General features: G+C 41.5%; 1 protein-coding gene and 3 non-coding genes across 4 annotated transcripts; 3 read left to right on the forward strand and 1 right to left on the reverse strand.

Moving 5' to 3' along the window:
• The first annotated feature begins 2,776 nt into the window (after positions 1-2,776).
• trnag-gcc lies at positions 2,777-2,847 on the forward strand. Its single transcript has one exon. It is a non-coding gene; the product is annotated as a tRNA-Gly (tRNA).
• A 4,525-nt stretch (positions 2,848-7,372) lies between these two features.
• On the reverse strand, positions 7,373-9,783 carry hes7.2.S (hes family bHLH transcription factor 7 S homeolog). Its single transcript, XM_018239693.2, has 4 exons — positions 9,634-9,783; positions 8,803-8,898; positions 8,433-8,511; positions 7,373-7,968 (listed from the first exon to the last, which is right to left on the reverse strand). Exons 1-4 carry the CDS (start codon positions 9,712-9,714, stop codon positions 7,511-7,513), a joined length of 714 nt encoding a protein of 237 aa, XP_018095182.1. The 5' UTR covers positions 9,715-9,783; the 3' UTR covers positions 7,373-7,510.
• A 7,534-nt stretch (positions 9,784-17,317) lies between these two features.
• Positions 17,318-17,399, forward strand: trnal-aag. Its single transcript has one exon. It is a non-coding gene; the product is annotated as a tRNA-Leu (tRNA).
• A 6,426-nt stretch (positions 17,400-23,825) lies between these two features.
• trnal-uag lies at positions 23,826-23,907 on the forward strand. Its single transcript has one exon. It is a non-coding gene; the product is annotated as a tRNA-Leu (tRNA).
• Positions 23,908-27,538: the final 3,631 nt, after the last annotated feature.

The raw sequence follows: 27,538 nt of genomic DNA on the forward strand, positions 1-27,538 counted from the left end.
CTCCAGAGAGGTCTCAAATCAAAGGCTTCAGGGGGAGAAGGAGCCAAAGGGCCATACATCTTCCCTTAAATCCTTGCAAAGGAGTCCAAGCACAAAGATAACATTTATATAGATAATAAATAAATAAATATGAAGGTACAACATCATAAAAAGTGTCTGTGTGTAGTGATATGATCAAATATTCAGATTCAGTCCTTCATATTTGTTGCTTGGAGGTAATTTACAGCCCATTCTCTATAACATTCAGTCACACTGTGTCTACAGGATAAATTGGCTTGTGCTCAACATTTTGCTTTCACACCTTGCCCTTTGCTACTGACATCTCACTGTTATGTGGCAGTTGGGGAAGAATGGAAATGAGAGGGGAGTGAATGTTTTGTCAGAGGGACACACTTTGCACACATATGCTAATTACAATGCAAAAACAGAGACACGTGACACCCTTGTCTGTTTAATCATTAGTTTCATTTATTAATTAGGCAGGGCACCTTGGCTACCCATGTGTTCCAATGGCCAGTGCACTTTCCCCTGTGTATCAGAGGATTCAGGGTCCTTATATATAAAGGTCAGTTAGGATGAGATTTCAGAGGCAGTTCATATGTGGAGCCCCATAGTTCTGTCCATTGTGAAGTAAAGCTGTCTGTAGATTTTTAAAAGATCCAATCGTTATTGTGAGACCACGATCATCTCAAAATGATCCATTAAATGTACGATGTGTCCATCAACTAAAAAGACCATTTCAGGCGATACTGCCAGCAAAACTGAAGGGTAGCAGACTGCTTGGCCCTGATAGAGAGATCTAGATTGCACTGGGACCGATAAAGATTTTTAAACCTGGCCGATCAATTTTCTGACAGATGTCAGGCAAAAAATCGTAAGATGTACGATCATTTGAATCCCACTAACCGCACGATAATTTTACAGATTGGTCAGACTGCACTGAAATCGGTTATTCATCAAAGAAGAAGAAGACCATTAACATTGATTAAATTTCTTCTTCATTGTTTAAGGTCCTGGTTGAAGTCCTCACTTTGTAGTCTTTCTGTTTTTCCCTGAACTTCCTGAATTAGAAAGTGATTACAAGTGAATGGTTGGTTCACTCCAGTAGGTGTCACATGCTGCTCAGTAGGAGAGTTAATGTTAGCATAGCTCTTTAACACAGGACAATTAGCAGAATGTTTTGGAAACACAGGTATGAAGGAAAGTCTCAGTGAGGATCCAGATATGAGTATGAACACTGCTCAAAGGCATTGGTGTGGGAAGACCAAAGTCTTTGTAGAGGTTCCATTAAAACCTTGAAGGTGACATGGTCAAATGTAGAACAGGGAGTGTGTCTTTCCCATGGACACACTTCCATTAATTGCCACCTCTGATGTGTTGCATATATTAAATAGGTGACACCAACAAATAATTGGCAAGTCATTGTTATTCTCACGTTGAATCCCTGGGAACTGCCCAACCAAGACTCTCTCAGGCGTGTTAGGGGCAGAAAGGGCAGAGAGAGGGCACATTTCAATAGAGAATATTTTCAAGACCAAGCCCTACATCTTTACTGAATTAAAAACAGGACAGCAGATTCTGGCCCAAGCCCCCCATTTCTAACTCAACATTCATTTGGTACTCAACTTCTTAACTCACAAGATGAAAATATAAAGAGATGCTTTGCAAAGTCAAAAAAATACATTTACCTTAAAACAACTTTCAGACTGAACCCCAACCCAGAGCTCCACACTTTGAGAACTTTGGGTGTACAGAGGAAGAGCAACAACCTTGGATACACCGTGAGATCAACTGGCTCCTGTTCCTAAGACCATATATTGCAATGATCACCTTTTAACTTGCATGTACAGGGCCACAGAGGGTATATCTAATGGGCCTCCTGCTCAGGGAGATCCATGAGTCCCCTCTAATAAGTAACATCTGATCCTGTATGGAAGTCTGGGGGTGACAGGGCCACACCTCTGTCTAGTACATACCCTGAAAGTTTTGCACGTTGGGTTGCATGATGAGAGCACTTGAGAAAGGAGGCTGCGCCTCCGAAACATTGTGGGGATCTCAATTTAACTTCAACCATTTAGCACGAATGCTTCTGTGTGTGCCATCTGATCTTCTTTAAGTGTATGGATTACGGATACCAAGGATTGCAACAAGCTTCCCAGCATCCCTAGGGTTCAGCTTGGGCATGGGCCAGTTCTTTGCAAAAATGTTGATATAAGAAGAAAAATATTTAAGGTGTTAAAAGGGCTTTTATGTACTGTATCTTTAAAATATTTATCAGTGTACAGGGAGTACAGCAACAACTGGAAGATGGCAAGTTGGACAATGCAGAATTATTTGTTACCCTTAGAATGGGGCAACACCTCTCACTAAGGCTCTGCAGTTTGACATTCTACTGGTGCCAGCTGCAGATCAGGAGCTATTTCTCACTGGGACATGGCTAAGGACAGGCTGGGTGAATTTTTTATATTAAAGTGCCACTTTTTCTATCCAAGTACCCGAGGGCCCTCCCCACTGAAGCTGCTACCCTGTGAACTAAATGTAATACACATGAAATGTTCACATTTTTCTAATTATCAAAACCAGCAAATATCCTTAATACATGGATATCAATTGGAATTGGACAATATTAATCTAATTAAATCAAAGGCACGGAGATCTAAAATGATGGTGCCCCCTGTAGGTCTGACTGAAAACAACATCCCATAACTGTGGGAATTGTTTCTTTAAAAAAACAGTTATAACATAAAAAAGTTGGTCACAAGATTTTTCTGCGCAAGCATTGGTGGTTCAGTGGTAGAATTCTCGCCTGCCACGCGGGAGGCCCGGGTTCGATTCCCGGCCAATGCAGCATCTTTTTCCAAACGGGCACAATAGAAATAAAAAAGGTAGATTTCCTATCTCCTTCCTCAGCCAGCCAAAGCAATGAATGATAAAAAGATTCTTCAGGCCCACTTTCATTAGAAGACTAGGGTGGCCCTCTTTGTCCCTGACCTAAATGCCCACAGGAGACAAGGTTCTTCAGATCCCCTTCACTGCAGGGCTAGGGGACAGCTTTAATTGACTCTCTCCAGTCCAAAGGCTTATAAGGGAGAAGGGAAATTACCTCCAGAGAGGTCTCAAATCAAAGGCTTCAGAGGGAGAAGGAGCCAAAGAGCCATACATCTTCCCTTAAATCTTTGCAAAAGACCCAGGACTCATATTGCACCAAGTCCAAAGAAAACACAAATAGAAAATTGATAAAAGTGGCAAATAGTTTAGATAAACAAATATGTAGGTACAACTTCATTAAAAGCGGCTGTGTGTAGTGTTTTGATCAAATATTCAGATTCAATTATTCATACTGTATATGTTGCTTGGAGGTAATTTACAGCCCATTCTCCATAACATTCAGTCATACCCTATCTAAAAGAAAGGTGACAATGGCTTGTGCTCAAGTGATAACATTTTGATAAAGGTCAGATAGGATGAGATTTCAGAGGCAGTTCGTATTTGGAGTCTCATAGTTCTTTCCATTGTGAAATTTAATTTGATTAAATTTCCTCCTCATTGTCTAAGGTCCTAGTTGAAGCCCTCACTTTGTAGTCTTTCTGTTTTTCCCTAAACTTCCTGAATTAGAAAGTGATTACAAGTGAATGGTTGGTTCACTCCAGTAGGTGTCACATGCTGCTCAGTAGGAGAGTTAATGTTAGCATAGCTCTTTAACACAGGACAATTAGCAGAATGTTTTGGAAACACAGGTATGAAGGAAAGTCTCAGTGAGGATCCAGGCATGAGTTGGGACACTGCTGAAAGGCATTGGTGTGGGAAGACCAAAGTCTTTGTAGAGGTGCCATTAAAACCTTGAAGGTGACAGTCAAATGTAGAACAAGGAGTGTGTCTTTCCCATGGACACACTTCCATTAATTGCCACCTCTGATGTGTCGCATATATTCAGTAGGTGACACCAACTCAATAATATGCAAGTCATTGCTATTCTCATTTTGAATCCCCGGGAACCAAAAAACCAAGAGTCTCTCAGGAGCAGATTTCAATACTTCTATAGCTCAAGCCCCCCATTTTCTAACTCACCATTTGGTCGCTAACCCAACTTCTTAGCTCAAAGCAAGGTTAAAATATACAGAGAAGCTCTGCCATGTCAACAAAATACATGTACCTTAAACCAACTTTCAGGCTGAACCCCCCATCCAGAACTCCACACGTTGAGAGCTTTGGGTGTACAGGGGAAGAGCAACAACACTGGATACACTGTGAGACCAACTGCAATGGCCTCTGTTATTCCTAAAACCAGATATTGCAATGTTCAGTTTTTACCCAGGGAGGGAATATCTAATGGTCATCTGAAGATGTAACCATACAAAAATAATGTTTGTCCAAGTCTGTAGTATTCATGGGGCTCAAGATGGAGTATTTAAAATAGAGTCACAGGTACCAAAAATTTCTCCTTTAGAGACTGCGCACCCCAGTGGGTCAGGAAATTGATCGGCCAGATTAAAAAATCTTTATCGGTCCCAGTGCAATGTATCTATGTTTGTAGGGCCAAGCAGGCAGCTCCCCTCAGTTTTGCTGGCAATATCGCCTAAAATGTTCTTTTTAGTTGATGGACATTTAAACAATCGTTTCAAAATAATCGTGGTCTCATGATAACAAAAAGATAGTTTAAAGATCTTTACATCTATGGCCATTTTAAGGGCACACAGGACAATAAGAGATTATTGTGCCTTCCAAATTGCTTTAGAATTGTCTTACATGCTTCGAGTCTTGTAGTCGCTGACATTTGCTTTTGTCCTGTATCCCTGAATTTGTGGAGTGCTAAAACTTTCACACATGACCCCTCTGGGATTCTAGACTGGGATATATATATATCTACAAAGGAACATACAGTACAAGCCTTGGGCAGTGTGGGTTGTACATGGCTGGAATGTAGCTGTTGCTGAGTGTGTGAAGGCCTTTAATATGGGAAAGTTCCCACTCTATACAGTACTAGTGTCTGTCCCCTCCCTTCACAGCTCATGTCCCTTTGATGTCCCCCTCTGGTCGTCCAAACTGCTGCCCGAGATGTGACAACACACTTCCCAGAAGCCGGAGAGGTGCCAATAAGGATGGAGAGGTGTGAGAGGAACAATCTTAATTTGACACTTTAATTCCCTCCCCTGACATATTCAAGATCATTAAAACAGGGATGTGGAGATCTATATTAATAGGGCCTGAGACATAAATTAGGGAACTTGTGTCTCTAAAAAAAAAAAAAAGTTATAAAAAATGTCGGTCAAAATTTTTTGAGCATTTAGGCGTTGGTGGTTCAGTGGTAGACTTCTCGTCTGCCATGTGGGAGCCCTGGGTTTGCTTCCCGGCCAATGCAGCAACCTTTTTTTCATCTTATTTATTTATATATCTCAAAAAACCCAACTTTATGTTCCCTAGGGAAACGGGACTCACTCCCATCTATCTATGACTGTTGCTCTACGGGGCTACACTATGTGCAGGACTCTGCACACCAGGCTACATGGGCTATGGCACCTATTGGTATTCTACTGGTGCCAGCTGCAGATCAGGAGCTACTTTTCACTGGGACATGGCTGAGGGCAGGCGGGGTGAATTTCTTAAATTAAAGTGTTATTTTTTTCTATACAGGTACCTGAGGGCCACATCCCACAGAAGCTGCTACCCTATGAACTAAATACAATACACATGAAATGTTTACATTTTCTAACTATCAAAAACAGCAAATATCCTTACTACATGGATATCAATTGGGATTGGAAGGCCACTAGATCATACACCAATAATTGTATGAGACATATCAACATATGAATGGTATGTGTATGGGAAGACACTCAGACTCCTCTAACCTTTGCTTCAGGGCCAGTCCCATGCTCTTTGAAGCGTTTGATGTAAGGAAGGGGATTTGGAAAGTAGGTGATAAGGGTTGTTGTCCTGGGTTCCCAGACTGACACTAATTCCCACCCATCTAGTGTCAGGCTGAGGCTCACGAGGGGCAATAACAGACCTGATCCTAAACAAGGCCTCCCTTGTACTGAGAACTATTGGAGGATTCCCTTCTGACTTTGTAAAAAAAGATTAGGTGAAATAATGTCCCTTAATATGAGAGATATCAATGAATTTATTTTGGCCCTCCTAATTAGGCCCTCCTTCTTAGTCTCAGTTGTACAACCCCAGGCTATTAAAAAAAGGCAACGAGAAGGGCAATCAGGTTTTTGGTATGTGAGTTGCTGCTAAACTACAAGTCCAATATAAGACTGGGCCACAAGGGTACCGGGAAACTCATAATACACTCAGGTGCCAGGTGGACCCTACCATGCCCATATAATACCAATTTCTTTAATGAACTTTAATGAAAAAGAGAGAAATGAAGGGATGGAGAGATGTGAGTATTCAAAGAAATGAGAAAGTGTGGAAGAGAGCAAATAAAATCATTTGGAGTGGCCCTTTGGTCTAAGGTTTTCTATTGGGACCCTGGTACCCCATTTTGACACTGTCCATCATCCTGATGGATATATGACTGTAGTTCTCTGACAGCTGGAGTGCTAATTGGCCTGTTCAGTAGGGTAAATACCAGGGGTAAATATTCATTGCAAGGCAGCAAAAAAAAAACGAAATCTTTAAGCCCTTCAGTGAATATGTACTCCACTAGTGGTGCGATGGATCCCCAAGGCTTCAGCCTAATCATTGAAGGCAATTCCCACTTACATACAATCCACCAATCATTCTGCTTGCATGTCTCATATATTATAACCAAAACAGTGAAGGCAAAACACCTAGAAACAAGGACCAACTCATTGTTGCAGTCCTCACCCACTTACCCGTCATTCTATCCGTGAATGATGTTTAATAGAGTAACTCCTGCTAACCCTAGTTAGTTTGTTGTATGGACAGACTGAAAGATGAGCAGGGGAGGGATAAATGAGAATGATAAAGACAACTATATGAATACAGTATTGTGGGACGTTGGCAGTGCTGTATTCATAGGGAGAATGCAGGTCTCTGAGGTCCATCTAGGCTTCAAATGGACCTGCAGCAATTGATTTACCATTCAGAGCAGGGTGCAAAGTGCAAAAACATGGCTGATCATAGTTGTTTTCTGTACTATCCACCCTGCCTTGCATGTAGTAAGTGACCCTTTATGACTGTTCTAGTTTCCAGGGTCACTGTACAGTTGGCCGCCCACAATTTTATGTTAGGTCAAGGCTATAAAGAAATCCAAATTATTAGAAAAACACCTGCAAAATACTTAGAGCCATCTCATCTCCATCACCTAATTGTGTAACCTAAATAACTCTTTAATTTTCCCTATAATAGAATGGACCCTATATAAAAATATATCCACTCACACTATACAACAAAATACAAAACAGAATTTATAGAATTTTAATTTATAGATCTATGCATGTAGAAATTACAGAGCGATGAAAGTATATAAAAGATAAAGATATAATTTAATTTTGAAGTCCATATTTACAAAAAGAGGGATGGGGAATAATAAATATAATATTTAAGGCCAGGGCCTCCACACAAGGGCTGGGTTAACAGAGGAACTGATAGGGGGAAAGAGAGTCCTTTGCGTTGACTTTCTGATGGTGTTGGCTTGAAAGGTTTGTGGGGGTGTCTGCTGATGTGCTTGCCCCATACAGGGTGTTCTGAATGAACTGGATGGAGGTCGGCTGGTCTGGTTCTCGGTGCTTTGTTCTAGTACATCTCCTGAAACCCTGGAGATTATTGGTGGACTTGGCAAGATCTGCCTTTGGTTCACCCTCAAGGAGACATCTTGAACAGAGTCCTTCCTTTGTTTCTGAGTTTGTTCTTCCATATGCTGGCACAACCTCTGGACCATGTATTCCTTTTTCTTCTCACAGAGACTGTCTGCAGAGTTGATGAAGGAAGTGGCCTGGTTAAGTCCTTCCCGAAAGCCTCCTTTAAACCCTGACAGCAATTTCTTTCTATCAGAGGGCACTAAAGCAAAAAGCAAAATAAACTTGTAAGCTTTATGCGGAAAATTTGTGTTTATGCATAATTAGTAGATGAACAGTGATATTATGAAATGTTCTAGAATATACATATTGCATCACATTTGTAAGCTATGTGGACTGCACCATTTTACAGCAATGTATGGCTTGAGAGCCTCCATTTGGAGGTCCAATTGATCTAAGGCATTACCTGCACCATAAAGAATAGCCTTTATAGGAATTACCACTTGAACCATGTTTATAAAGATAAAGCTAGAGTTTGGGAGTTGGGCGGATCCTCTTCCATTCTAAAATAATGTGGGGCCATTTTACTCTTTAATTACTCTATTTTTGCCTTGATAAACCTGGTGCAATAGGAACTTGATAATCTCTTATGTTTAGGTGACATTTACATAATATTTTTCATATAAAATAAAGACATCCATAGAAAATAGGTTGCATATTTCTCACCTGGATTATGACACATTTTGAGAAAGTACACTGTCTTTTTCAGAATATCAGCCTTCTCAGCCTTGGGATTTTTTAAAGACTGTACAGGAAAAAAAAAACACACAAAAAGTTAGGATTTAACACAATAAATTCTGTGGTACATGTTCGGGACACAAAGACTGGAGGTACATATATCCCCATAACCAGAGCTCTGCATTTAGGTGACTATAACTATATTTTTAGGGGCAAGATACATTAACTGCCATGATACCCAGGTATATAGACTTTGTAATTGCCATTGTGCTGCCATTGGTTCCATACTAATAATTGGAATTGGTCAGGTCCTAAAACTTGGAATCCTTTTAGAATAACTTAATTAAAATGGTCCTACCTCATCATGAGTGGCCTCCAAGAGAAGGGTCCTGAGATGTTCCAGACTCTGATTAATTCGGTCTCTCCTTCTTTTCTCTATTACTGGCTTCATTAGCTGGAAGGGAGGAAAAAAGAAAATGAGTGTGAAAATGTAAATTTATTGAAATTTATAAGGAGGCCCTGCCAGCAAAAAAGTAATGGGAAAAGATAAGGAGGCTACAAAGGAGGCTCCTTATCTTCTGGGAAAAGATAAGGAGGCTACAAAGGATAAAGAAAGGAGACTACATTAATTATGAGTGACCGGCTGTAAAGTAGTCAGGTTGAAAAGGAAAGACTTTACATGGAGAAATGACTGAAGAAGGTCTCTTGGGTAGGAAATAAATGGCTGAAGATAACAGACATATAGGGGAATGGGTTGGGTAGGGAGATAGAAGTGACTAGGAGTGGAATAGCTAGAGATAGAGGTTCGGTTGACATAGTAAGTATTAGCAGATTAGGACTCCCCAATGGGACTCCTTAGGTTGAACTGCAGATTGGTCGGAATTCTACAAGGGGATTGCCAGGCATTGAGTTCTATAAATGTATCTCTAGAGATGGACATATACACAACAAACTCAGGAGACTGAATTCTAGAAATCAATCTCAAGTGATGAAATTCTACATAACTAACTCAAGAGATGGAATTCTAGAGAAGAAATGTGAGGATCTACAAACAAAGTTCTACAGACTAAGTTGTTGGCATTGCAAGAATAAATTCAATAGAGAATGAAGAATTGGAGGAGTCGTCGGAAAGATCCATGAGCTCAGCAGCAAAGGAGAATGTTTCCAGGAGGCAGTAAGTTTTATTTACCCTCTTATCTTCACGGCTCAGGTAGTTCTTCATCTTGCTGCCAAGAGAAGCTTGAGAAGGGGAAAGTCCAGGAGAATGCATGCGCTCAGTGTGGAGAGAAAGTAGCTTGTGTCTGAAATGAACAGCGATCTCCCTACTAATCCTTTTGACCCAGCCCCCTAATTATCATTAGAATTGCCCTCAATCCCAGCCTCTTGCTCTGCCTCCTCCCATCCCTCTGGGATCATTAACATAACAGAGGCAGGGAGAGTGTGCCTGAGACTGAGGGGCAACAGTTATAAACTAGTCATTTTATGCTCAGCCAAAATCTAGATCTTTTTTTGCATCAAAACAGTTTAGTGGAATGCATTTTAACCAAAGGGGTGTTTCAAGTAAAGCAAAGAACAAAAAAGGTGCAACTTGTAGTGTCCCTTGCAGAGCAATGGAGCAACATGAGCAAAGACTCCTGAAAAAGCTACTATTATTTTATGTATAATAATTGGGACCCCTTGGTGACTCTATAAGTCAGTTTGAAAAATTTCTTCTAGGCCTAAATATTTATTTTTCAGATGTCACTCTCCAGTGTAGAAATTTCACTTTTGTAACCCCCCTGTGGAAAAAAAGTTTTGGGGGCCCCCCACTAACACTTTACCCAAGGGCAAATGGATATGACTGTATGGTTGAAAGCAGGAGGTAGGGTGCTGGGATGATGAAGGTCATTTCTAGACAAATACAAGAGTCCTCTGCACTCAACCCATTATCAATATATTTAAGACAGCGACATTTTGTGCATACTGCTACTAAAAAATGCCTTACCCTTTAAACAAAACAGGGATTGTTTGTCCATATATTGCAATATATTTAAGCTGGCCAACTACGTCAAAGTCATCCCATATCTGGCCAGTCCTATGCTCAATTTTATCTGATTCATTAAGAATTCTATTGCTTCATTATACATTTTACAAAGGGACTAGGTATTACCTGCAACTTAACTTGCTGCTTTCAAAGTAAACCTCCATACTTGGCTGCCCTTTTATTAGACACCAGTGGGATCACCTGACTATAGCTGGGAAGGGTGGGAGCTACAACATAGAGCTGGTCACTGCTCCTGTATAAACTATAACAAACAAGGGAAAGTTGTGCTCACCACTATTTTTTAAAACCATTAGGCGGGGGTGCAATGAGGCTGTGACCACAAAATACATATAGTCAAATACAAGAGTCCTCTGCACTCAACCCATTATCAATATATTTAAGACAGCGACATTTTGTGCATACTGCTACTAAAAAATGCCTTACCCTTTAAACAAAACAGGGATTGTTTGTCCATATATTGCAATATATTTAAGCTGGCCAACTACGTCAAAGTCATCCCATATCTGGCCAGTCCTATGCTCAATTTTATCTGATTCATTAAGAATTCTATTGCTTCATTATACATTTTACAAAGGGACTAGGTATTACCTGCAACTTAACTTGCTGCTTTCAAAGTAAACCTCCATACTTGGCTGCCCTTTTATTAGACACCAGTGGGATCACCTGACTATAGCTGGGAAGGGTGGGAGCTACAACATAGAGCTGGTCACTGCTCCTGTATAAACTATAACAAACAAGGGAAAGTTGTGCTCACCACTATTTTTTAAAACCATTAGGCGGGGGTGCAATGAGGCTGTGACCACAAAATACATATAGTCAAATACAAGAGTCCTCTGCACTCAACCCATTATCAATATATTTAAGACAGCGACATTTTGTGCATACTGCTACTAAAAAATGCCTTACCCTTTAAACAAAACAGGGATTGTGAATCAGATAAAATTGAGCATAGGACTGGCCAGATATGGGATGACTTTGACGTAGTTGGCCAGCTTAAATATATTGCAATATATGGACAAACAATCCCTGTTTTGTTTTGTATTTTGTGGTCACAGCCTCATTGCACCCCCGCCTAATGGTTTTAAAAAATAGTGGTGAGCACAACTTTCCCTTGTTTGTTATAGTTTATACAGGAGCAGTGACCAGCTCTATGTTGTAGCTCCCACCCTTCCCAGCTATAGTCAGGTGATCCCACTGGTGTCTAATAAAAGGGCAGCCAAGTATGGAGGTTTACTTTGAAAGCAGCAAGTTAAGTTGCAGGTAATACCTAGTCCCTTTGTAAAATGTATAATGAAGCAATAGAATTCTTAATGAATCAGATAAAATTGAGCATAGGACTGGCCAGATATGGGATGACTTTGACGTAGTTGGCCAGCTTAAATATATTGCAATATATGGACAAACAATCCCTGTTTTGTTTAAAGGGTAAGGCATTTTTTAGTAGCAGTATGCACAAAATGTCGCTGTCTTAAATATATTGATAATGGGTTGAGTGCAGAGGACTCTTGTATTTGACTATATGTATTTTGTGGTCACAGCCTCATTGCACCCCCGCCTAATGGTTTTAAAAAATAGTGGTGAGCACAACTTTCCCTTGTTTGTTATAGGTCATTTCTAGACCCCTTTGTCCCACCAAGAAGTCTTGTGATATCAGGGTCTGATGACCTTTAGTTGCCAACTGTCACTCTTCTTCTATATCCAGCTCCCCTTGGATTTCTAATTATGAATGTTCCCAATCTGCAGGAACAGAAACACAATTTAATTACCATGTTCACCCACAAAAATTAGTTCCCTGTGTTGGGTTGGCCCTCAAAGCATTGGTTTGAAGGGATTTAAGGTTCAGCCTAAAGGCCATTTAGATTCAGATTTAAGGAGAATGTCTATTTGCTCTCCTTTAGATACACCTGGAAGTTTAGCATGAAGGACAAATTAAAGTAGGATCTGGGGATGAAATTTTATTTGTCATATAATATTGCGTGTGAACTATGAGTGAATGGATGATCATAAATCTGCATCTGTAATCTGCAAAGGGGGCCTTCACCAAATTTATGATATTCAAGAGAAGCTTGCCATGCAGAAATATTAAATATTTCTCACGTTGAGAAGGAGAGCAAGTTGGGTATGGCGGGATTGAAGCAAGAACTTTCCAGACAAACACACTTCCAGCCCATTTGCTCTGCTACAGTAGAAGAATCAAATTTGCAGGTAGGTGTGAAAGTCTGTAGACCGTTCTTCCCAAGGTCACACTCTCTCATTCCCACAGTAATGCTGTGCTACTGGCCAAACGGCAGCAATACCTTCGGTGTTAGTTTTATTGGGTCACAGGGTTACAGAGGGTGACATAAGGGCTCAGGCACCTCAATGTTTATCATAACCTCCTTAGGACAGAAGCTCATGGTGCTTGGGATTTTCTGTGCAAAGTGTAGTAGTAAGTACTAGGAGGAACACTTATTTGAGAAATGACTTGGGAAGAAGATGTGTATTGAATGACTTCCCTAATCGACTCCCAATTAACAGTATCCTAGATTGACTTTGTCAAGTTATTGAGGCTCCCTCCTCAGACATTTGCTTCAGGGCATGTACACACACCCACTTCTCTATACAAGGGGCTGAGACAAATGTTTGTACATTGATGGTTCCCAGACTCACACTTACAGGTTTGATTACGGTTGCACAAGGCTTTCACCTTACACTGGGGGTAGGGGATGGGGGGGGGGAAGCTGTGCAGACTGCTGGAGAAGCACATGATGTCAACCTCCATGATGGCCAGAGTTAGCGTCCTAATGATTGTAAGTTTTAGTGGGTTGTAGGGTCACTCCCAGCTAAAGTCAACTGTGACCTCTGTTTGCTAGAGTTAGGTTGAATTAAGAATATAATGGTAACAGGCCTTCAGCAGGTTAGGTACCCACAAAAAATGGTGGGAAAGTAAATGTTGACATGAGTTGAGGCGTGGGTAGACAGTCACTAAAGAGGCCTCATTGTCTTTCTTCCTGACTTCAATGAGTGAGTGGCATCACTTTCTTTTTGTTGGGCCATTCATTTGTAGGTGAACAAACTAATGAGGGTCAAATAGATGGTCCAAGTAGGTAAAAATGCAGGTTGGGTGAGGATGTGGGTACACATGAAACCCTTACAGGTTGTTACATGATTTCATGTTGACCAGTTTTAAACTGAGCCCCTTTCCTTGAACAAATTAAGTGTGGAACTTGACAATATACCCCTATACAGAAAGTCACATTGGTGTCTTCCAGGCCACTGCCCAGTTCACCTCAAATACCCAGTCAATACAAAACAGTAGAAACCTTTATAGACCCATAGGAACCACACACAGGATACAAAGCAATATAATTAAAAAAAGATAATACACAACTATAGGGCAGTGGTTCCTAAACTGTGGGGCTGGTCCACAAGATGACCAAGCAAATTGAATCCAGAACCAAAAAACCCAAAGCTGATTGGCAAATGACCTTGATATTTAAGGAAGTGCAGCCTATTGACCACTTATAGTGAGATTCTATCTAGGAAATGGAATTTAAACTTAACCACACGATTATATTCTAATGATGATGTGTATTAGAGGGATGCCCAAGACTTTTTCCATATATAAACTGCCCCTGCCCCGGCTGTGACAATTGTTTGTGCACTTAGTTTTCCCATGGTAACACTTGCAGGTTCCCTCACACTTTATTAATGACATGTATGAGGAGGATCTCACCTTGCACTCGGGGTGGGACAGTTTGATGTCAGATGGGGGTTTCAGACCAGAAACACTTTCAGTTAAGTGACATATTTAATGGCTCACTAAGTGTCAGGGCCTGAGTCATTGAACCAATCACTATTAATTAATGGGCCATAGGGTCATTCGCAGGTAAAAACAACAGCACTGTTCTATTGCAAGAGCCAGTGTTGCTACAGTCACATCTTTAATAGGTTAATGTATAAATGGCCAAGCCGATGACTTCCATCTCCAAGGCTTCAAAGATACCAAGTTGCAAGTTAAGTGGCCATGTTGTTCTGGTTTCTTTGTATTGATGAGGGTCCTTGTAAAAGTGGTTTGATCCTATTGTTTAAAAATATAGGGGCCCCCTACCATAAGGTCACATGATGCTTATCTCATTGCTTTACACATCACTAATGTTTCTATATATCTGTAACCTTGTTATGAGCTAAGGGGGCCCAGTCTGATGGTCAGTTAGGGGGAGCTTTTGGGTGAGTGCTTATTTGTGCCCTGGGTACCCCTGGAACTATAGCAGGGTGACACCCTAATCTTTCTATATATCTGTAACCTTGTTATGAGCTAAGGGGGCCAGTCTGAAGGTCAGTTAGGGGGAGATTTGCGGTGAGTGATTATTTGTGCCCTGGGTACCCCTGGAACTATAGCAGGGTGACACCCCAATGTTTCTATATATCTGTAACCTTGTTATGAGCTAAGGGGGCCCAGTCTGAAGGTCAGTTAGGGGGAGATTTGGGGTGAGTGCTTATTTGTACCCTTGGTACCCCTGGAACTATAGCAGGGTGACTGTTACCCCAATGTTTCTATATATCTGTAACCTTGTTATGAGCTAAGGGGGCCCAGTCTGAAGGTCAGTTAGGGGGAGATTTGGGGTGAGTGCTTATTTGTACCCTGGGTACCCCTGGAACTATAGCAGGGTGACACCCCAATGTTTCTATATATCTGTAACCTTGTTATGAGCTAAGGGGGCCCAGCCTGAAGGCCAGTTAGGGGGAGATGTGGGTAAGTGCTACTTTCTTAAAGAAATCAAAAGAAACCAGATAATAGTGTAAATTTCAGGGTTTAGAGTTGCAGAACCAAAAATACTTAAATCTGTACTTTTATAAGACTCAGCAAATAGTTCTTTATCCCACTCCCCAAAACATCACTCAACTTCCCTCAAACTTAAACTGTCCCTGTAGCCTCTCTGCAAGTGTAAAGCTGGGCAGTAATGTTGGCAGGGGCGACTGTGCGCCCCACAATACCTGAAGTCTTTCAGATGCCGCACCCCTCGCCCCAGTTTTATTTTTGCACTAGAAGAGCTGAATTTCAGATTCAAAACGGGAAAGTTAAAAAGTGTTTAGAAAGTGACTTTGTGAGCTGCTTGTGGGAAACCTGGCACGGCCATTTTTACTGTTATAAAACAATTCCTTTCTTTATAAACTGCCCCATTAAAAACACATGGCATCACATTGCTGGGTACTAGGGCATTTGTGTACAATGGGAGCTCCTGCTTTCTGTGAGGGAATGAGGAGGCTGCTAATGTGAGGTTATTGGCAAGTCAATCATTCCAACACTTACACCTCCAGGTTCCCATGTACAGAGGGTGCTGTGTTTTTGTTGTTTCACAACTATAAAGCATCGGCCAGGGGGCCCGGCAAATGTTCAGTCCAGAGAGCAAATGGCTGTTGGGCTAAAAGGTCAGGCCCATGTGGCATAATAATCAATAAAGAAAAGAGAGATAGATAGATGATAGATAGATATATAGATAAATATAGCGATAGATGATAGATAGATAGGTAAATAGAGAGATAGAGAGATAGATAGATAGATAGATAGATAAATAGATAGAGAGATAGATAGATAGCAGGGCCGGAACTAGGGGTAAGCAGAGTAGGCATGTGCCTAGGGCGCAAAGCTGAGGGGGCGCCAGGCACGTACCTGCTCTGTCGTCTACCCTGTGTCCAGTTCTGTGTCTCCCTGACTGGCGTTGGTAATTTCTGTTTTAAATGCGCTTGCGCGCATGCGCGCCAGCGCGCCGGCGCATATTTTCGCGCATGCGTGCCGGCGCACACTAAGCCTGCACCGTGCCAGGCAAGGCGCCCTAGGCAACCTGGCCGGGCACGGTGCCGGGTTGGCCCGGCTCTGATAGATAGATAGATAGATAGATAGATAGATAGACAGACAGATAGAGATAGATAGATAGATAGATAGATAGACAGACAGATAGATAGATAGATAGATAGACAGACAGATAGAGATAGATAGATAGATAGATAGATAGATAGATAGATAGATAGATAGATAGAGAGATAGATGATAGATGATAGATAGATAGATAGATAGATAGATAGATAGATAGATAGATAATAGATAGATAGATAATAGATAGATAATAGATAGACAGATAGATAGATAGATAGATAGATAGATAGATAGACAGACAGACAGACAGACAGACAGACAGATAGATAGATAGATAGATAGATAATAGATAGACAGATAGATAGATAGATAGATAGATAATAGATAGACAGATAGATAGATGAGGTTGGCCCAGCCAACATGGTATATTATATTATTTCACAAACTTCTCCGGTGAGAAGAACTACTAATCAAATTTTTAACTTTATTCGATGATAATATTATTCACTTCTATTAAAGGAGAAGGAATACCATTTTACCCAAAAGTTAGGAACCCCCAAGTAACTACTTTCACTTACCTGACACCCTGGGCTGTTGCTCCTATCAGCAGAAAACCGAACAGGCCCGGGATTCTTGTAGTGAGCACCACGGAGTGATCCTCTTCCTGCTTCTTCTTTATTCTCGTGGCTGCGCAGTAGAGCGAGGGGGGGCCCATGAGGGCTGGGGCCCACTGGGTTTTTTACTGGTGTCCCACCGGCCCAGTACAACCCTGACTGTGCATGTGTCTGCCCCAGGAAATCTGAAAACCAAAGAAGCAGGAAGAGGATCGCTCCATGGTGCTCACTACAAGAACCCCAGGCCCGGGGTTTTAGGTAAATAAAAGTAGTCACTTGGGGGTGCCTACATTTTGGAACCCCACTTGTAAAACTGCTGTTCCTTCACCTTTCAAGAATGCGAAAAGCCCAAGCAGCTGGTAGCGTGGCCGAGCGGTCTAAGGCGCTGGATTAAGGCTCCAGTCTCTTCGGGGGCGTGGGTTCGAATCCCACCGCTGCCATAGTTTTGTTTCAGACAAATTTGCAGTAGATGAAGGCTTCACTGAATATATAATCTAAAACACCTTGAATTGTTTGCCATCCACAGTATCCAAGCAATGTATTCTAGCAGATATCAAGAGCTGGATTATAGAGGCATAATTTGATCTGCCGGGGACACCCCCACAAAAGACTTTTGGGGGGGTTACACACAGAAGCCAAACCCTCCCTTCCTCTCCTGCCCACCTGCTCTCCTTGATTACTGCGCCAACGTGGCAATTTGAGAAACTCAGACGGAGACAAAAATGCCTCTCCTGGTAACTTAAAGAGCTGAATTTATAGTTTTCTACTGTGACATTTGTCTCTTCTAGTGGACTGAGAAGAAGAAACACCATAAATGAGACATGTCTGATCCCCTTGGCCCTAGGGCTTCCCTTCAACCACGTACAGTAATGACGCCACTGCCACACTATTACCTTTTAATCTTCCCTTTATAATATTTCTCTAATTTAGGTCTCTCATAGGCTCCTTCTTTCCAGATGCCATTCCCACATTACATGTATGTAAAGGGCAATGATTATGATTAAAGGACAAGAACAGTCTAATTCATTGGGGGGGGGGGGTTGACAATATGTGAGGTCTGACTAGACGCAGAGCACATTCTCATTTATTGGCACCTCCAGTAAATTAAGCTTTTGTTGCCCTTTAAAATAACCCACTTTCTTGCCCAGGGATAACAAGGTTTGGATTTTGCCCAGTTAAGGGGGATCAGCCTGTTCCATTTGACCCTTGGGGAACAGAGAGCCAATGAGAATCCTGTTTCCATCACCAACCTGAGAAACACTGAGTAAAGGTCTCCTGATGATACAAATACACATTGGTGTTACCTGGGAACATGCTGGCGACACACTTCTCTCCCTTTGTAATTCATCGGGGCAGATGTGTATCCCTCGTCTGTCCGACCCTCGCATGGGCCTTGGACTCCAGCAGCGAATCCAAACTCCTTAACTGGCTTCACTGTACAATTTTAATTACCCAGTTGGGCGCCCAGTTATTTACTCTCAATTTTATTAGGAAGGAGCTATCTTGGGGCGATAGTTGCACTTAAACCCTTTTAGTGCCATTGACTGTGTTTGTTGTTTGCCCAGTAGTAGCAAATAATAAGATGTTTCTTCTTAAACAACAAAAAAAATCGACATAAATAAATATATAGGCATCCTAGTCATGAATCTTCAGGGGCCTATACAGTAAATACAACCCTGGGACATGTGAATGATATCTATGAGCCTCTGGTGTTCAAATGGGTCTTTAGATTTTAGCAAAACAGATATTGCTGAATTAAGGCTCCCAGAAGGCTCTGCTGCATGGAGGCTGCTGGGAATTAAAGTACCTCGTCAACACTTTCCTTCCTAAATACTAATTTCTCATTGCATGCCTTTAAAGGGGAACTGTCACTGTGATTAAAATCTTGTGCGTGGCCTGGTAGACTAGAAGGCTTTTATTTGTTGTTGATTCTGCCCTGTTGATGAAATACCTTGTCCTATTTGCGTATGGGGGATAAAAGTGTAAATCAGTGATACACATGCCGGTGACACACTTTGTCCCTTTGTAATACACAGTGAGGATGAGTATCCCCCGTCTGTCTGACTCTCACGTGAGCCTTGGGCTCAGGCATTTCCCAGCTCATTATCAGGATTCATTGAACAATGTTAATTGCAGGTTGGTCTACAGTCCACAGGGCAGCTCTGGTGGATGGACATAGACAGAGAAATAAGGGCATCTAATACTTTCCTGAAAACATCTATTGTATCTGCCAGAGAAGCTCCTGGGGGAGAATGGCACAACTTCAAATTTATTTCTATAGGAAACCCTAGAACGTCCTTCTAATCCTTGAAATGATGTTCTGTGAATAAGGCACCAGAGTGTGTATTGTATAGTTCCCCTTTATTTCAAACAACTCTTTTCCAATGTCGAGAATCCCAACTTGGCCAGCCGGGCATGGCACGTGTATGCCCCCCTTTAGTATTTTCTGGTCACAGATTGCTTTACCTAAGCAGCCCATCCTGATACCATAACTAAGCAAGGCTTGGCCAGGAGCTTTTTTTGACAAATTTAGGCACATTGTGAGTCTGCTTAGCAGTAATTGTTTTAGTTAAAGTCCTCGTTTATGGTCCAACCTTTGGTCCGGGTTCCCCTTACTGAGATATGAAAATACTGCTATATCAGCCATAGTAGCAAGTATCCATCCCAAATACCAAGGTCACAGGAATATGTAAATATCAATGTATACGCCATTAAATTATAATTCAAGAATATCAAAAACAGCAAGTGTTAGACACCTATGACTAAGGGGTCCGTTTACTAAAGTGCGTTAAAAATATTCGCACAATATATAGACAGAATTTTCGCCAAATATGTTATCGCCAGTTTACTAACCTGCGGTAAATATAAATTTGCGAATTTTCTTGCGCAAGAATAATTGTTCGCCAGTTATCGCATTTGCTGAAAATAACGCTACGTACACATTAACGCATGGTTTACTAAACAGCGAAATGTGCTAAAGACAAAATTAACGCCAGAATATTCGCAAACTTTTACCGCCACCTATGAAGTGGCGTAAAAGTATTTTTTCCGCCAGAAAATTCTCAAGGGGCAGGAAATATCCCATAATACTGTTTTTTTTTACCCATCATTCTTTGCTGACAGGAGACAGATCTGTAGCTATTGCTGACAGGATGTTTTGGCTTCTGCTTCTATCTGGTGCAACAGCAGCAGTTTCAGCTCAGAGGTGTATTATTGGCAGCGGCATCACAGTCCAAGGATTCGTCAGCCTCTACACTTTTTTGGTTTCATTGTGATTGGCTACATTAAACTGTGCATTTCTATGAAGCAAAGAGATTGACTGGTATAATTTCTTGTTCATATGATTCTATTGGCAGAAGAGTTTATATGATGCAGACATGTTTGATTGGTGTTACTCTGGTGATGTTGTTGGATGGTATAATCATCAGTCAATAAAGTTTATGAGTTTTGAAGATGTATTTCTGGCCATAAATGTCACAGTAAAAATTGCCATAATAACCGCCATAAAACAAGACTATTTTATAGCATAAATATTCGCAAAAACGTAATTTTTCGCCAGAAAATTCGCAACTCGCTAAAATTACCGCTAACGTAAGCTAGTTCCTTAACGTAGTTACCGCAAGTGATCGCAATGACTTCTGAGCGCATCGCTGTTTAGTAAACTTAGTCGCTGCGAATATTCCGGCGTAAAAATATTCTCAGCGATAACATGCGGAAACTTAAAGTCAGATTTACCGCACTTTAGTAAACGGACCCCTAAGTACCAGAGGGTATGAAACGCGTAAGGTGGGCCATGTGGGGTCAGTATGTACCATTTTAAATGTGATTTGTAATAAACTTTCAATTTTTAGCTAAGATTTGAGTCTTGGGACGTAAATCTTGGATATATATTTATAGCACATTGTGGGTTCCTTTGGAACTGGGGCAAGTCCCTTTGGCTCAGCTTGGATTTACAGGAATCAGTTATACAGACTCCCCATTAAGAATAGAGAATAATTTACCCCATAATATGACTCAAATTGGCATTAAAGATGGAGTAAAATAAGAATCCTCTAAATCTCCCCTCAATGACGTTTATTCTATGCCCAACTAGTAAAGGCTCTGGGGCTGGGCAACGATGTAGATACCGGTCAAACGAGTGATGATGATGCTATCAGTAGAGGATGGTGGGTAATTCAATGGAGCTGATTCGAAAATTTTGCCAACAGTCCTTTTGGTGACTCGTCCCACTTCTGGACCAGTGCAGAGTTTGGGAACCACTGTTGATATTTAAGAGGCTTACCTAGGAATACAAATAAGCATTTCCCCAGATCTCACACCAGCAGCTAGTGCTCCAAACTCAATACTGTGCTAATAATTTACTGGTAGAATTTACATAATGTGGCACCGCTGGAAGATCTTGTTTTCTCGGGAGGAAATGGAAGGCCTGAGCCCATTCTCTGCAAAACCCAACACCCCTAAACACTCATTTTTACAAATGTAAAAAAGACTAAAAATGACCTCAACTCTTTTCTTATATATTACTCCACTTATATTGTCTATAACAACCCGCCCGCTCTAACATACTTTGGCAACACTGGATTGAAACTGGCCATGACACTATTTGTTGAAATCAGCAATTTTATGTCCCAACTCTAAGTGGCCTTTTTCATCTGGACTGACACCTCTTTGAGTGTGAAGGCAGAATCCTGCACATACTAACTGCCACCCAGTAAACTGTCAGAACGTGATAAGATGAATATTTTCTCCTTCCACTGTATATGTTGATGTGCATTACATCTTGATGCATCTCTTGACTCTAACTTTGTGTATCACATTTATTTGGTTATGGTTATGTTTTTAGAAAACTATTACCTTGCCATGAATAGGCTAAACCATAAAAAAGGGGCTGGGGTCAGGGTGGCTGTGAGGGGTTGAACTTGAGTAATAATGTCTTTATTTAACATAAATAGCTTAAATAAACTTTTCCATTCAATAAGGGGGTAAAGTCCTTTGTTACTGGTAAGTCTATATAAGAAAGAGGCCTGAAGAAGGTCAACTTGCCTTGTTATGAGACGTTAGCTCATCACTCAGGGTACTAAGAAGAGTTTAGAAGGTGATAACAAGAGCTGGAGAGGTGAGAGAGCAAGTGTGTAGGGGACAAATGGATGGAAGAGGCCTAGGGCCCCCACTGTGCTGGTCATACACCCCCACCAAGAAATATGAGAGAGCAGAGCAAAAGGCAGAGGAGCACTTGTTATACAGAGGGTGGAACTTTCTCATGTCCCAGGTCCCCACACTTGGCACACTTTATTTTTGCCCATTAGCATCCACAGATCCCCCCACATCTGGAGCAAGTATAGCATTATGGGACTGTAAGCTCACATCAATAGGGCTCTGTGGTCCTTGTTGGTGATATATAGATCACAGTGATAATGGAATAATGTTGCAGGAGTTAACAACTAGCAATTTAACCTAATAATGGACCCCCGCCATTATAAATGACTAATGCTAAGCAAATATTGTGTGTTTGCTCCACCAGAAGACAAGACCCTTCAAATCAACTACAGGCACATCTTTGCTGGTGGAGCAAACTCTATGTAAGCCTAGTAGGAATTAAATCAAAGGCAACTGGACATTTAGAGTTTTTCTTGAAAACGTTTCACCACTCATTTGAGTGACTTTTTAACTGAAGTGGTAGGGAAATCCTTGAGGGCAGTAAATTCACAGACATCCAATCACAATTGTTCCATTGAGCTTCAGTAAGGTGTTGGCTGAAACTTCTAGATGTATAAAAGTGTGATCCAGTCACAATGGTCCCATGATTTTTATTGAAGTAGGTGTTAATCTTTCAATGTAAATGACTGGAAGTCCCTACCACTTTGGCTGAACCGAAGAAGCCACTAGGATGAGTGGGGAAATGTTTTCCGGAAAAAACTCTAAATGTCCAGTTGCCTTTGACTTAGTTCTACTAGATATTGTATATCATGATCTGAATAAATGAGAATCTTCATAGACTCTACACAAAAAATATTAACACATGATCAGATTGGAAGGCTTGCAGACTGAGTACAGTTGGCCATTCATGCAACAATGATGACTGAAGACTTGACCACTATACTGTCTGTAGGAAATGTGTGTAGAAAAACCAGCTCTAAAAGCTCGGGGAGAAGAAGAAATAGTAATATAGTGTAGTATTTCCTTATTAGGTAGGTGGCACCCCTGTGTATATTAAGGATAAATAAGTGTCTCTCCACCTGTGCGGTTCAATCACCCCGCAACCATTCACCAGCAATATAAATATTTCACCGTCTGTGTCTGACATACAAATATACTCACAGACGTTTTAAATATTTGCTCGCATTAAAGATGTTTGTTGTTGTTGTTCTGTTCGTTTGGCATCTAAGGACATATGCTTGACATCGTGTAAAACAATTTATTAAAATAGATTTAAAAGTTAAAATTACACTCACAAAGGAATTTTGAAGTATGCACGTGTAATAGTCATTCCAAGGTGTTCCCAGCTCCAACCAGGTTTGTTCCGCTGTGTAAAGATGTTGGTTGGTTTTGAAGTCTCAGGCACTGCACTACTAGTATCCACCACAGCCTTGTGGCTAAGGAAACTTCCTGGAAGAACGTACAACACCTCCACGCGTGGAGTTACATATGAGGCAGAAGTGTCTGAAAACCTGTTGAGTGAGGAACGTCTTGGGTCAAAGGTCTTTTGGGCAGGGCCCTCTTCACATTTTGTTTTGGTAACTAGTCACTATAACAAAATATATTATTAATACATTAATATTTATATATTACTATATTATCATATTAATTGGCAGGAAAGTGATTAAAAAATATTTTAATATAATCACTGGCTAATTATTTTTTCACCTGGTAGCGTGGCCGAGCGGTCTAAGGCGCTGGATTTAGGCTCCAGTCTCTCTGGAGGCGTGGGTTCGAATCCCACCGCTGCCAATTCTTATTTTCCCTCTTCATTGGTCAAAATTAATAAATGGTCAATGGCAGAAGTGGTTATCATAAACACTTTTATGGAATTGCTGGAAATAAGAATTTTATAGTATTACTATAAATAAAAGGTGGTCTTCAGCAATAAATCTACAATGGGTAGTACACATATTGAGTCCCTTTTAAAAGCCAAGGTGGATGAGATAAGTATGACCTGTCTGTCTGACGCTCACCTGTTCCTTGGTCTCCAGTAAGATTTCACATGGGGCAATGTGCAAAGTACAAAAAAAGTGGGCGGGGGTGGGGCAGTAAAAGCTTCCTTTATATTTTATTTTTTTCGCACTTTTTTATTCCTTTGTACTCTTGCCCTTCTTTCCAGGACAATTGTAAAACAGCCATATCCTCGTTAGCTATCCATAACTAGAGTGCCCCTAGTGGCCACACATAGTACTGTATCTTTGGTTACCTATGAAAACTTTATAATTCTTTCTAATAAGGCCATGCAAAATGGCCTATAGTTATACTATGGTGTGTAGCTCTGCTCTTCAAACAGAAAAATAAAAAATTCAAATTTATATAGGAAAAAAGTACAGTGGTCTCATTCCGAAGAACCCTCCGTCCAAGGGGTTATCAGTACTGAGCATAATTAAGCAGGAACAGCTCCCTCAGCCCCCAAATTTGGCAAATAGCCAGTGCAGAAAGATAATATTAAATTATACCTGTGCAGTCCATTCCTCTTGTGGATATAGAATCTATGGATATTGCCTGTCCTATAAAGTTATCAGTTTCATATTGTTGAATTTCTGTGTTTCTTACAAATGTGTGATACTATAAAGGAAAAGTCACACCCTGGAAACCACCCAGAATGATCCCCAAATTCTGTTTTTTATGATTGAATTAGACAAATCTCTAATAGCCAATGGTCCTCACACCGTAAACTATTATTTTATTTTTTTATCCCACCCCTAAGTGTGCCTCTTTCATCTACACTAACACCTCTTGAGGTGTGAAGACACACTTGGTAACACCATGTTATTGCCCTGAGGTGACAAGATGGAATGTGATGGAAGCTACAAAGGAGGTGTTAAAGAGAATCTTTCACTCATTTTGTCTGTGGAATTCTTTTTACCAATCTATTTTGCTTTCATTATATATTTTTGGAACCCTTTCTGTGATTGGAACAGAAAAACACCCCTTTGGTTACTCACAGGAGAATGTGAAGAACAAGAGGTCCCACCACCAAGTCATCCTTGGAGATATTGGTAGGCCCAGTTTATGGTTTCAGTTAAGCATCTGCTATGTAATCTCACTTTTTGGGTGCTTTCCTCCTGTTCATGCAGAATGGAGCACCTAACTGGGCACCATATGTACTTTAGCTTCTTCTCATTCATTGGGTCTGTATTATAAGTCTTGATCATATTTTTCATACCTTGATACCTCTTTATTATAATCTTATTATATAAGCCTTAAGGCAAAGGACTGTTTTCATGATGAATGACTGAATTATAATCATCTCTTGTTCAACCTTAATAAGCTCACCCTTTCAATAAAGTCTTTGAAGGGTAGGCCCTTTGTTTCTGGTCAGTATCTAAGAAGGAGGGTTGGCCAACTGTTGCTAGCCTTGTTATGAGACATAAGATCATCATTCAGGGTATTCAGAGGGTTTTAGAAGGTGATAATTAGGGTTGGAGAGGTGACAAGCCAAGTGTGGTATAAAAAGGGGTTTAGTGAACATAGCAGATTGGGGGAAATTTCATGCCCCACCTAAACTGGACCTTGCTGTCCTCATAGTGTCTAGGCCCAGGAAACCTGTTGATACCAGAGGGGTTGCTGTAAATTGCCATAAACAGTTACTATTTAATGGTCCTGCGGGGGGCTGTTGTTTTGTGTACTTGAAATGCCAGGGCCTATTTTAAATATCAATATGGATGTTGTAGTGTCTCGGTACAGCTGGTACAGTATATGAACATGGTTCCTTATGGCACAAGAGAGTGATTTTGACACCAATACACTCATATCCAATCCCTTAGGCCAGGAGTCCCCAACCTTTTATACCTTTCAGAACATTCAGCAACATTCAGAAGTTGGAAAGCATGAAAAAAATCCTGGGGTGTCAAATAAACTTTGAGATTGGCTATTTGGTAGCCTTTATGTGGACTGGTAGTCTAAAAGAAAGTTTGTTTAGCAGAACATCTGTTTTAAAGGAGAAGGAAACCCCCCAGGGCGCTAAACCCCTCCCCCCCTCCCCTGTGCTGCCCCCCTCCCTCCTCCCCCCTGGCCTACCTGTCCCCCTGGGCAAATGCCCCTAACTTTTTACTCACCCCTCTGCGCAGGTCCTGTCCACGGAGTTCGCAGTCGCCATCTTCTCCCACGCGCGTCTTCTTCCTGCTCTGACCGGCGTCTTCTGTCGCATGCGCAGTAGGAACAGGTACGGTACGGCTCTACTGCGCATGCGCCGAATGTCACTAAGTGAAATCGGAAAACTTCGTGACATTCGGCGCATACGCAGTAGAGCCGTACCGGTACCTGTTCCTACTGCGCATGCGCCAGAAGACGCCGGTCAGAGCAGGAAGAAGACGCGCGTGGGAGAAGATGGCGACTGCGAACTCCGTGGACAGGACCTGCGCAGAGGGGTGAGTAAAAAGTTAGGGGCATTTGCCCAGGGGGACAGGTAGGCCAGGGGGGAGGAGGGAGGGGGGGCAGCACAGGGGAGGGGGGGAGGGGTTTAGAGCCCTGGGAGTTTCCTTCTCCTTTAAGTAACCAAAAATTGCCCCCAAGCCTGGAATTAAAAAAATGCACCTGCTTTGAGGCCACTGGGAGCAAAATCCAAAGGGGTTGGTGAACAACATGTTACTCATCAGCCATTGGTTGGGGATCACTGCCCTAGGCATTCCAGTGGTGGAATGATTTCCATACACTTATGGGCAATGTACCAATGTATATGACAATATGACACTGGCCATCATTATGTATCTGGTGGCATACTGGTATTGATCCAACAGGCTGGAATTTGGCAGCCCAACTGGGATATCATAGCTTTCTGGCTATTGTTTAACCACCAGGACTTGACCAGTCCAATACACAAAGATGGTGTATTTCAGATGAAGTGCTTTGTACCATCCTCCACTTCCTGATGTTGACCTAAATGCAAACTGCCTGCCACCGATCAGCCCATGAGATATAGGAAGGGTTGTATCTGACATTTTCTGCCAGCAGAGACACAATATGTGCACCATGAGCCTTAGAGATACAAACTCCAGGCAGCTGCAACACTTCTCTAAATTCATTGCTGGTTGGCCACGTACAGATATAGATCACACAGGGGGACATGCAAGTCTGGACTGGGAGTCATAATAGGCCCTGGCATTCCAGGTACATAGAGTCCCAAATAGTCCTCCACTAGCCCACTAAATACTGACTGTCTATGGGACCTTATAGCAGCCCCTCTGGAATTTGCCAGAACCCACAGATTGCCAGTCCGGGGCGTGGGGACATGGTACCAGTTTGTGATCAGATGACACTTTCCTTCTAAAAGCCTCTCAGGCACAGGGTGTGTGTCTCATATTACATATATATCATGATGCCTAATAACACTTAACCAGGTGGAACCGTGGCCGACCGGTCTAAGGTGTTGGATTAA

The sequence above is a fragment of the Xenopus laevis genome, chromosome 3S (assembly GCF_017654675.1).
Source record: "Xenopus laevis strain J_2021 chromosome 3S, Xenopus_laevis_v10.1, whole genome shotgun sequence".
Lineage (NCBI taxonomy): Eukaryota > Metazoa > Chordata > Amphibia > Anura > Pipidae > Xenopus > Xenopus laevis.